This window comes from Pan troglodytes, chromosome 20, assembly GCF_028858775.2.
Source record: "Pan troglodytes isolate AG18354 chromosome 20, NHGRI_mPanTro3-v2.0_pri, whole genome shotgun sequence".
Taxonomy (NCBI): Eukaryota; Metazoa; Chordata; class Mammalia; order Primates; family Hominidae; genus Pan; species Pan troglodytes.
The window spans coordinates 49,290,683-49,303,331 of NC_072418.2; the positions used below are offsets into that span (position 1 = coordinate 49,290,683).

General features: G+C 49.9%; 1 protein-coding gene across 1 annotated transcript in view; it reads left to right on the forward strand.

The window, feature by feature from the left end:
* PPP5C (protein phosphatase 5 catalytic subunit) overlaps positions 1 to 12,649 on the forward strand; it is a 43,676-nt gene that overhangs the window by 19,677 nt on the left and 11,350 nt on the right. The window contains exons 3-4 of the mRNA XM_512768.6: positions 8,824 to 8,971; positions 9,673 to 9,794. Of these exons, the coding sequence (XP_512768.2) occupies positions 8,824 to 8,971; positions 9,673 to 9,794 (270 nt within the window). The remainder of the gene's footprint in view (positions 1 to 8,823; positions 8,972 to 9,672; positions 9,795 to 12,649) is intronic.

Here is a 12,649-nt window from a genome sequence, read left to right on the forward strand (position 1 = left end):
ACGTGGCTTCAGGTGACGAGTACTTCTCTTAAGTGAGAAGTGGGATATGACTGCTGTCCTATTCCAGTGCCTCTCTGGGCCTGATCATTTAAAGGGGCTCACCAGATAACTTTTCTTTCTCATACCCACCCTTTTCGAAGGGACATTGCAATTGGCCACTGTGCTGGGTCTAGGTCGTAGGCAGCAAACTAATCTAGCACATGCCTCCCCTTAGATCACTTCCATTCAGATAGGGTGGGGTTACATAGGTGCGGGACTAGTGGGCTATTTTTATCAGCAGGCTATATAACTGCGTTCACTGTTAGCCCCAGTTTCGCCAGATGGTGTGAAAGCACAACCCACTCCCATCCGGCCCTTGGGAATTCTGACAGAAGGTTTAAAAACACAGTTACGGTTTCTTAGGAATTATCCCTGCTTCCAGCACTGTAGATAGAACCTTGGTGCTAGGACCATTACATCAGGTAGGAGAAAGAAAGAGAGAAATAAAATTTATAATCACTGTACCAGCGTATTTCTCCCTTGGCTAGAACTGCAGAGTCACACCAACATCTTCCCCAACCCCTCTTCCCCAGATTCTGCATGTAATGTTGCTGCTCGGGGAGTTTGAGAAGATGCTGACAGTTTGAAACAGGGATCAGAAGGTGGCCCACCAGGAGTGAGCTGGAGATGCCCGGTCTCTCTTGGTTTAACATAGAGGACGGGGAATCAAAAGCTTAGGGAAATTGGAATGCTTGAGTGGATTTGTAACTTAAAACCCACTCACCCACACTGGAGGGTCCAGAGAACACACCTTTCACCAATACTTTGAGAAGCAGATTTATGAGGGGGCCCCGGCATCCCTGGTTGCTCCTCTCTGCAAGCTGGACCTTACGGTGGGAACCGCAGTCACTCAGTTGGAAAACTTACATGCAGTGGGAACAATTAGATCCTGGAGAGGCAGGGAGCAAGTATCAGCACTCAGCTGCTGAAGGCAAGATGTCTGTCATGGACACAGAAGCAAATCCACAATTAGAATAATCTGACTGTTGCGCCCCAGTCAGAATAAGGGCTTATGGGGGCCTGGTGATGAATGGAGTTTTAGCTCAGGTCCGACTCTCAGTGGGTTGAGTGGGTCCCTGGACCCCTCCTGTGGTTATTTCCCCCGTTCCAGCTGCACAATTGGAATAAATGTACTCAGCAGCTGGCGGAAAATCCCCACGTTGGTTCCCTAAGCTGTGGAGTAAGGGCCATTATGGTGGGAAAGGCTAAATGGAAGCCATAGAGCTGCCTCTACCTAGGAAAATTGTAAATCAAAACAGCAGCACATCCCTGGAAAGATTGTAGAGATTAGTGCCACCATCAGAGACTTGAAAGCTGCAGGGGTGGAGAGCCTTACCACACCCCCACTTCACTCTCCTGTTTGGCCTATGCAGAAGACGGCTGCATCCTGGAGAATGGCAGGGGATTATCGTAAGCTTCATCAGGTGGTGACCCCAGTTGCAGCTGCTGTAGCCTGCGGTTTCATTGCTTGAGCAGGTGAACGCATCTCCTGGACCTGCCATGCAGCTACTCATGTGGCAAGTGTCCTTTCTCCATCCCTGTCCATAAGACCCACCAGAAGCAGTTTGCTTTCAGTTGGCAAGGCCAGTGCCACACCCTTGCTGCCTGCCTCAGGGACATATCAGTCCTTCAGCCCTGGGTTACAGTTTCCCTCACAGGGATCTTTTCTTTTTAAAAAATTAATGAAATTTTTATTAATTTGTTACCTTTTTATTTTAATAGCTTTTGGGGTACCCGTGGTTTTAGTGGCATGGATGAACTGTATAACAGGGATGAACTGTATAGTGGCAGAGTCTGAGATCTTAGTGCACCCGTCACCCGAGTACTGTACACTGCACCCAGTACATAGATTTTACCCCTCACCCCTCCCACCCTCCCCCTTCTAGGTCTCCACTTTCCATTATACCACTCTGTATGCCTTGCATACCCATAGCTTAGTTTCCACTTACAAGTGAGAACATAGAGTGTTTGATTTTCCATTAGTGAGTTATTTCACTTAGAATAATGGCCTCCAACTCCATCCAAGTCTACAAAAGACATTATTTTGCTCTTGTTTACGGTAAAGTAGTATTCCTTCATGGGGATCTTGATCACCCTTCCCTTCTGCAAGCTATCACACTGGTCCACGACACTGATGGCATTTTGCTAATTGGACCTAGTGAGCATGAAGCAGCTACTCTGTACTTATTGGTAAGACAGTGTGGAGTGAGGCAATTCTCCTAATAAACACCCTCTCATATATAGCCACATGCATAGGTACAGTCATGCATTGCTTAACAAGGGGTAGTTTTTGAGAAATGTGTAGTTAGGTGATTTCATTGTGTGAGCATCATAGAGTGTGCTTACACAAACCTAGATGTTACAGCTTACTGCATACACACCTAGGTTATGTGGCATGGCCGAGTGCTCCTAGGCTCCACGCCTGTACAGCATGTTACTTTACTGAATGCTGTGGCAACTGTAGCAAAACAGTAAGTATTTGTGCATCTGAACGTAGGAAAGGGATGGTAAGTCATGGCTTACACCTGTAATCCCAGCACTTTGGGAGGCCGAGTCGGGTGGATCACGAGGTCAGGAGATCAAGACCATCCTGGCCAACACGGTGAAACACCGTCTCTACTAAATATACAAAAAATTAGCCGGGCGTGGTGGCAGGTGCCTGTAGTCCTAGCCACTCTGGGGGCTGAGGCAGGAGAATGGCGTGAACCTGGGAGGCAGAGCTTGCAGTGAGCGGACATTGCGCCACTGTACTCCAGCCTGGGTGACAGGGCGAGACTCTGTCTCAAAAAAAAAAAAAAAAAAGATAGGCTGGGCATGGTGGCTCACGCCTGTAATCCCAGCACTTTAGGAGTCTGAGGCGGGCAGATCACGAGGTCAGGAGTTCAGGACCAGCCTGGCCAAGATGGTGAAACCCCATCTCTACTAAAAATACAAAAATTAGCCAGGCATGGTGGCATGCGCCTGTAATCCCAGCTACTCGGGAGGCTGAGGCAGGAGAATTGCTTGAACCCGGGAGGCGGAGGTTACAGTGAGCCGAGATCAAGCCATTGCACTCCAGCCTGGGCAACAGAGCGAGACTCCGTCTGAAAAAAAAAAAAAAAAGGTAAAATCTAGTACACCTGTTTAGGGCACTTACCATGAATAGAGCTTGCAGGACTGGAAGTTTCACTGGGTGAGTCACTGCGTGAGTGGTGAGTGAATGTAAGGCTAGGACAGTAATGTGTATGTCTGTAGGCTTCATAAACACTGTACACTAGATTATATTAAATTTATTTTTAAAAGTTTTTGGTTCTTCAATAATAAATTAACCTTAGCTTACTGTAACTTACTTTATAAACTTTTTAATTTTTTAAAACTTTCTCACTTTGTTGTAACAACACTTAGCTTAAAACACACATATACACCTGTACAAAAATATTTTCTTTATATCCTTATTCTGTAAGCTTTTTTCTGTTGAAAAAATATTTCTTTTGCTTTTTAAACTTTTTTGTTAAAAACGAAGACACAAACGCAGACATTAGCCTAGGCCTACGCAGGGTCAGGAGATCAGTATCACTGTCTCCCACCTCCACACCGTGTCCCACTGGAAGGTCCTCTGGGGCTGTCACACGCATAGAGCTGTCATCTAGGGTGACAGTGCCTTCTGGATACCCCTGAAGGACCTGCGTGAGGCCCTTGAGAAGGTGTGGTTCTTTTCAGAAAAATGTCCATGGTGGTTTGCTTGGCTTCTTTTTTCGTCATGGATTTGTGTGAGTAATGGCGTTATGCTGAGACATTCCCATGGCTGTGCTGTCACCAGGCAATAGGACTATTTCATTGTGTTTATCTTCTGGGACCACACTTGTATATGCGGGCCACTGTTGACTGAACATCATTATACAGCTCATGACTGTGTGTATGTCTCTCTCTCTCTTTTTTTTTTTTTTTTTTTTTTTGAGACGGGTCTTGCTCTGTCGCCCATGCTGGAGTGCAGTGGCGGGATCTCGGCTCACTGCAAGCTCCGCCTCCCAGGTTCATACCATTCTCCTGCCTCAGCCTCTCTAGTACCTGGGACTACAGGCGCCCGCCACTGCGTCCCGCTAATTTTTTGTATTTTTAGTAGAGATGGGGTTTCACTATGTTAGCCAGGATGGTCTCGATCTCCTGACCTCATGATCCGCCCACCTCGGCCTCCCAAAGTGCTGGGATTACAGGCGTGAGCCACCACGTCCAGCCTGTGTGTGTGTCTCTCTCTCATTGGTTCTGTCTCTCTGGAGAACCCTGACTCTCATGATGGATCTGTCCCTCACGGGGTCCTTTTCCGGAAGACACCACCTACGTTCTTTCCTGTCTATGCTTGGAACTTGGGTGCAGACCTAGGCCGGATCTGGGGGACTCCGTCTGCGCTCCCTAGCCCTTCCTGGGATCTCCTGATTTTTGTTCTGTGGCTTTGGGTTCCTTACATCAGAGTCCAGCACAGTCAGTTAGAAATGCGTGTTGCCTTGCAAGCGGATACTAGTGCCTGTACACCTACAGCATGGATCTGTGAAAGTAACAGGAATAGTCACAACCACTATTTCATCCAGCGCTCACCAGGGCCCAGGTTGTGACCTTCATGCAGTAATAACTCATTTCATCTTCACGGCTACCCTGCGCAGTGGAGACTCTCTTTATCCCTGGTTTATAGGTGAGGAAACCAAGGCCCAGAGGGTAGCTCACTCCACTGAGGTTGCACAGCCAGGAGGTGGCAGCTTTGTCCCAGAGTCAGGCCATAAGCAGGGCAGGCGCAGCGGGTCCGAGTTTCTCGGCACAGCACTCACCCTTAGCTCAGGCAGTGCACCTTGGTGGTCTCTCCTCTGACTTATTATACAGAGAATGCTGGGTATGACTTGCCAAACTCATTCACCAGAAACTAACCCACTAGGGTAAAAACCCTTATGTCAGGCTTCAGGCTGTCACTAGCAGCGGCATTTCCTGCCCTGGAAACCTGACTTCCCCCAGCTGCCTGCATGCCTCAGGCGGGCACGGCTCCCTTCTGGGCTGCTGCTCATTGTCTGCATGTTGGGGATATTCAGAATGCCCTGTTACACCTTGTACTGTGGGTCCACTCCACGTGGGATCTTGATGCTGCTCTATAATCCCTCACCCTCAGTTTTAAAACCCAAGCAGTTCTGAAGAACAGTTGTTCTGGTAAGTTTGGGCAGCTCATTCAGTGGCAAAACCTGACCTGAACTACTAAGAAGCTGCTGATGGTCTTGATTACTCTCCAGTGGCATGTCTGGAGGTTTTGCTGCAGAAATGGCCGTGTGTGTGCTTGTGATTACTAGGTACTGCCCTGGACCTGCCGGGGGTGTCCTATGATAGAGCATGTACACCAAATCATGTGGGTTTTTTTGTATTGTTTTGTTTTGGTTTTTTTTGAGACAGAATCTCACTGTGTTACCCAGGCTGGAGTGTGATGGCACAATCATGACTCACTGCGGCCTTACCTGGGCTCAAGCAATCCTCCCACCTCAGCCCCCCAAAGTAGCTGGGACTACAGGCATGCACCACCACACCTGGCTAATTTTTTTTCTTTTTCTTTTTGGTATTTTTTTCTAGAGATAGGGACTCACTATGTTGTCCAGGCTGGTCTTGAACTCCTGAGCTCAAGTGATCCTCCCACCTCAGCCTCCCACAGTGGTGGGATTATAGGTGTGAGCCACCACACCCGGCCATCTACCAAATCACCTTACTAAAATGCAAAAAATTCCCAATCCCCAAATACACGCAGCCCCCAGGGCTTCTTCGGGGATTGTGAACCTGTGTTACCATTTCACCAGCTCCAGACATCATTACCCATGAGTACTCGCCGCCGAAGATAATGCTTTTAGAAACAACTTGTTTACTTAGCACTGTGGATTCACCTGCAGTTGTAAGAAGTAATGCAGAAATCCCAGTTTTCCCTAAAGGTATATCTGGCATAACTACATAAATATCACAGTCAGAATACTGACCTTGATACAATCCAAATGCCACTTTAAAAAAAAAGTTCAGTGTGAAGTTCTGACCCGGTGGGCCTTCAGGAGCTGAGTCCCTTCTGGTCTGGACTGAATGACCTTCCTCAGGAGCAGGAGCCCAGCAGGGCATCTTCACTGTCCCAGCTAGACCTTGCGTGTCGCAGCAGCTACAGTAGCAGCAGGCCTTGGGATGAGCACTTGCCTGCTGCTGCCTGGCATTAAGTTCTCACGACAATCCTCCAGGGGGTGCTGGCACCACCCCTACTTTCTAGAAACTGAGGGAGGCTTGAGATGTGAGGCCGCCTGTCCTGGCAGGCCTGGATTCAGACCCAGGAGGCCTAGTCCCAGAGCCCAGGCTCATAACCACTGCCCCACGCTGCCTCCCTGGAGGGCATGCGGTGTGCCCCAGGGACGAGAGGCCCAGGCAGGGAGGGGAGGTGGCGGAAGGGGAGCCCATCCCAGCGTGCATGGCGGAAATCAGGAGCCTGGGCTTTGGCGCAGTTTCGCCTGGGAGAGAAGGGAATCCTGGCTTCCTGGGTGGGTGACTTCACCTCCCCGGGCCTTGGTTTTCTTGTCCGTCAGATGAGGATTGTGAAAACACTGCCATGTAGAGGTGCATGGAGGATAAATGAGCAAGTGAATTGCTTACACAATATTAGGCACATAGTAAGTGCTCTAGAAGTGAGCTGTGTATTATTACTGTTGCCGCTGCCACTGTTGGTATTCCCACTCCCTTTCTCCTCCCTGCACTGTCATTGTTTGCCTTCATCTGCCTTCCCAGCCCGCCCACCCCTGGAGAACAGGAGACTGGCGGGGAGGAAATGCTCAGTCACTCATTCATTTCTTTGGAGAAAGAGGGGAAGGGAAATTCATTGACTGCTGCACGCACAGCTATGGCTGAGCTTCAGCCCTGCCCTCACAGGGCCACCTTCCAGTGGGGTGGACAGACCGGTTCCCAGCAGGGCTCACGGCTGGAACAAGGGAGCCCAGGGGCCTTTGGGAGCCCAGAGAGGGTGCCTGACCCAGCCTCTGGGGCTTCCTAGAGGAGGGATCGGTGGGGCTGAGACCTGGAGGAGGAGCTGGAGGTGCAAATGAGGTGCTCTGGGCAGAGGCAGCCTGCACAAAGGCCTGGAGCCAGCATGCCGGGGACATGAGTGGTCTGGCTGGGAGGTATAGAGGGGTGGGAGGAGCCGCATGGGCCAGGCCACATGCTGGTTTGGATGCCAGCCGGGTGTGGGCACATAACCACTCCTCATTGGGAAGGATGCCAGGGGCTGCCTGGCACTGTCTTCCTCCCCTGCCTTACACCCACCCACAGCCCAGGTGGAGCTGCCTGGCAGGGTGCCCTGGGCCTGCCCAGACAGGGAGGAGGCCGTGGCCTGCTGGGCCTGGGCTCTTCTCACCCCGCTTGGCGCACACACCTGTTTCCAGCATGGATGAGCCTCACCCCCTGCTTCTGTCACACCAACCTGCAGGGGTCAGTGGGTGTCTCTGTGGAGGTTTCTGAGTCACGCTGCCAGGCTTTCCACCAGAGGCCACCCGTGCTCCTTGAGGGCCTGCCCTGGGACCTCCCAGTCTGTCCTCTGGCACAGGAGATACGGGGGTCCACTCCTGGGGAGGCTAAGGATGGTGGGCAGGTCAGACGGGGGTCTACGTGACTAAACAGGTGAAGTCACTTGCCCAAAGTCACATGGCAAGTAAGTAGCAGAGCCAGGATCTGAATCCAGCCCCCAAATCCAGTCTGCTTTTCAGGTTAGAAGATCAGAGTTTGCAGGAATCGGGGTAAATAAGGTGGGGGGGCTAGGGCTCCTTTCACTGGGAACTTGCTATGTCCCAAAGCTGAACACCCCATGCCTATCATGTATGATCTGGTCATCAGCGCAGCAGCCCCAGAAGGGGGACCGTGAAGAGCAGTGGGCGCCCACGTGGAATTTCCTTTCACCTGGCACCACTGTGCAGGGTTCACAAGCATTCACCCATGCAGCTCTCCCAGTGGCCCTCTTGAGGGAGATATGGTTCTCAGTCCCACCTCAGAGAGAAACTGAGCCACAGAGAGGCAGACTCACCTGCCTGAGGTCACCCAGCTCATGACTTGCAGAGCTGGGATTTGAACCCGGATTTGAACTCAGGGATCTGTGACCCTCAGTTCCTCTCTTCAGTGGACAAAACAGGGAAATCTTTTGTCCTGGGCCTCCCTAGAGCGTGAGGGAGGGAAGTGACAGCACTCGGTGCTGCTGCCCGCCTGCCCCTGCTGCATGCCGGGCCCCCTGTGTTACTTATTCCTTCCCACAGCCCTGGCAGGGGAGCCCTGTGTCACCTCCCTGTTAGAGATTAGGTAACCTGGGCTTGGGGAGTCCATGTCGTCCAGCAAGTCATTGGCCCTTTGCGTGAGTCTGGGCTGTTCTGTGACCGTAGACCCAGCCGGGCCCTTCCTCTCATGCTCCGCCAGCTTGGTAGTCACCATAGTAGCATCAGGACCTGTGCTTGGGATGCTGCTCACCCCACAGGGATTCTCACAGGGCACCTGAAGCTGAGCCCGCAGTCCTCAGACAGGCAGTTGTTTGATTTTAGCGCACTCATAGCTAAGATTGATGAAGTGCACCCGTGCGGGCAGCTTTGCTGTGCCCAGTTTTGGGGTGCAGAAACCAAGGCTCGGCAGTTAAACACGTCTAGGGTTGCACCATCAGCACCTGGCGCCCAGGCGGTCTGACTTCCACTTTCATGGAACCCAGGGCTGGGCAGCCTGGGGGCAACCGCTGTGCCCCCACCTCAGCCTCAGTGTGCACGCCCCTTCCCTCCCACCCAGGTGGTCAAGGTGAAGCCCCACGACAAGGATGCCAAAATGAAATACCAGGAGTGCAACAAGATCGTGAAGCAGAAGGCCTTTGAGCGGGCCATCGCAGGCGACGAGCACAAGCGCTCCGTGGTGGACTCGCTGGACATCGAGAGCATGAGTGAGTCAGGCCTGGATGCTCCACGCTCCAGCCCAGAACATTCCACACGGGCCTTCTCCATTCCCTGGGGGTGGGGTTGGGCTCAGGGGTGGCCCCTTGTTCTGTCCCCAGGCTGCTGTCTATCGCTCCTCTGCCTGTGTTCCAGGGCGCTCCATCCGCAGCCCAAAGCTGGGCCTCACGCTTCCCAGTGAGTGAGATTGGAGAGCCATGGACCCCCTGCCATTTCACGGGCCCTTCCTCCGGGTAGTAGCACAGTCCCCACAGGCTGTGTCTGATTCACCTCTAGGTGCTGAGAAGATCCAAGAGATTGTTCTGGATCATCCCACAGATGATTATTGAGCATCTCCTATGTGCCCGGCACTGTCCTAGACACTAGGGGTACAGCTATGAACAAAACCCTTCCTGTCCACATGGAGCCGATATTCTAGGAGGGAGATAAGATGATGAACAAGTCATGAAATGAATAGTGCTAAGTGCCATAAAACTGAATAGAGTAAAAGGGGGTGGGTGAAGGAAGACAGGGAGGTCAGGAAGAGGCCTCTGGGCCAGACCTGACCCAGGAGGGGACTCTTCACTCACTCTGTCCCTCTCTCGACCTGTGTGTCCAGACCCAAGTTTGCCCCATCCCTGGGAGCGAGACCCCCTTCTCCCTCACAGTGGCTGTGGTCACTGACTCTAGTGTCCCGTTGTTCACACCCTAGCCATTGAGGATGAGTACAGCGGACCCAAGCTTGAAGACGGCAAAGTGACAATCAGTTTCATGAAGGAGCTCATGCAGTGGTACAAGGACCAGAAGAAACTGCACCGGAAATGTGCCTACCAGGTAATGCATCTGTCAGGTACCGGGCACCCGGGAACCCTGGGATGGCATCACAGCACTGCCAGCCGCAGGCACTGAGCAAAACGACAGGAGAAGGGCGGCCATGACAGCCAACACCAAACAGGAGTCGTGTGCCGGACACTGTGCCGAGGGCTTACCACATGATCTCATCTCGTCCCACAGCAGTTTGGGGAGGTGGCAGGCAGTGCCATTTGACAGATGCAGGGACAAAGGGCCAGAGAGGTCAGGTGACTGGCCCAGGGTGAAAGGTGAAGAAGCAGTAGAGTCTGTTGCTTTGAGTTCTCATCCCAGGCTCTTGGGCGTCTGTGGCTGCTGGTTGTTGCAGGTTGTTTGGGACCTGATGGTCGCTCCTAGTCCTGAGACCACCCCCTCCCCGACCCAGGAGGGCAGCTGGCCACAGGGTGTTAACTGGTTGAGTGAGACTCAGGCTCTGGTATCCCATCTGGACAAGGCCCCCTGCCCTGACCTCTCAGGGCTACAGGGACCTTACCATAGTTTTGGGGAACTGCTGAGATCCACCACCTCCTGGGTTGGTTATGAGGATGCGGGACTTCTTGTGAGTCAGGTTGACAGGCAGGTGACTCTTACAGGAGTGTGCAGGCAATATGGGAAGCCGCCATTTGATAGGTCTTAGAGAGCCAAGTGGCCTGGGTTCAAATCTCTACCTTCCCACATACTAGCTGTGTGCCTGTGGGCAGATGGCTTCACCTCTCTGTGCCTTGATTTCCTCCTCTGTACAGTGGAGATAATCATACCGTCTCCACCAAGGACTGTTGTAAGGAGTAACTGCATGTAATCCACGTCAGTGCTTCGAATAGTGCCTAGCACATGGTTAGAGCTCTGTATGGGTTAGCTGTTGATGATTACGTTGTTAAAGGTGAGACAGGAGGAGGAATGTCCACATTCCTGGTTGTTTTTAATTGAAGTATAATTAATGCACAATAAAATACACAAATCTGAAGTGTCCTGTTAGATGAGTTTTTAGAGTTTTATGTGCCCACTGCCCAAACAAGTTACAGAACATTTCCATCAACTAGAAAGCTCCCTTTGACCCTTTTCTAGTCAGCCCTCACTCCCATCCCAGGGGCAACCACTGATCTGATTTTTCACCACTGTAAATTAATTCTGCCTGGTTTTGAATTTCATGTCAATGTCGTATGGGCTTACAGCGTTTAGTGTCTCTTCTTTCATGTGGCACAATGTGTGTGGGATTCATACATGGATGTTGTGTATATCGGTAGCTCAAGTCCTCCATTGTCTGAACAGCCCATGACTTGTTTATGCAGTCTTCTTTTGAGAGACATTTGGGTTATTTCTACTTTGTAGCTTTTATAAGTATAAGCTGCTATGAACTTCTTGGACAAGTCTCTTTGTGAACATGTTTTCATTGTTCATGTTGAATTTCTCTATTGATTGTCTTTTGTTTCATTGATTTTTCATTCATTATTCTCTATGCATGCTTGAGGTTTAATTTGCTTTCTTCTGGCTTCTGAAGATGGACATTAATGCTGTTAATTTTACATCTTTTCTTCTACACAAAGCATTTAAAACTAAATTTCCTTCCAGGCAGTAAGTTAGCTGCGTCCCATGAATTTTAATATGTCGTATTTTCATTATCATTGAGTTAGAATTGTTTTCTAATTTTCTTTATGGTTTCTGATTTTATCCATAGGTTATTGAGAAGGGTATTGTTTAACTCCCAAACATTTGGGGACTTCTAGATGTTACTGTTACTGATTTCTAATTTGGTCAGACAACACACTCTGGATGATTCCATTGGGGCTATTTTTAGATCTGTCTTGGCAAACATGCAGTATGTACTGGAAAATAATGTGTATTTTGCAGTCGTTAGTCATAGGGCTCTATAAATGTCAATTAGTTCAAGATGGTTGAGACTGCTGTTAAAAATCTTTTATAGCCTATTTTTTTCTAATTGCTCGATCATTTATTGAGGGGGGCTGTTAAAAGCTCCGACTATACTTGTAGATTTGCCTATTTCTCCCTATAATTCTCAGTTTTTTGCTTCCTGTATTTTGAAATTTTTATTAGGCACACATTTAGGATTGTTATGCTTTCTTGATGAATTGACTCATTATAATGAAGTGACTTCAGTACTTTTTGGCTTGAAATCCCTGTTTTCTATTAAAATAGTTAAACCAGATTTTTACAGTTAATATTTGCACGCTATAACTTTTCTACCCTTTTGTATTTAACCCATTGGTATCTTTATATTTAAAATGTTTTTCTTATAAACAGCATATACTTGGGTCTTGCCTTTTTATCCAGTTGGACAATCTTTACCTTTTTTTTTTTGAGGTGGAATTTCGCTCTTGTTGCCCAGGTTGGAGTGCAATGGTGTGATCTTGGCTCACTGCAACTTCTGCCTCCTGGATTCAAGCAATTCTCCTGCCTCAGCCTCCAGAGTAGCTAGGATTACAGGCACACGCCACTATACCCAACTAATTTTTGTTTTGTTTTGTTTTTTGAGACGGAGTCTCATTCTGTCACCAGGGTAGAGTGCAGTGGCGCAATCTCAGCTCACTGCAACCTCTGTGTCCCAGGTTCAAGTGATTCTCCTGCCTCAGCCTCCCGAGTAGCTGGGACTACAGGTGTGCACCACCATGCCCAGCTAACTTCTGTATTTTTAGTAGAGATGGGATTGTACCATGTTGGCCAGGATGGTCTCGATCTCTTGACCTCGTGATCCACCTGCCTCAGCCTCCCAAAGTGCTGGAATTACAGGCATGAGCCACCATGCCTGGCCTAATCTTTGTATTTTTAATAGAGACAGGGTTTCACCATGTTGGTCAAGTTGGTCTCAAACTCCTGACCTCAGA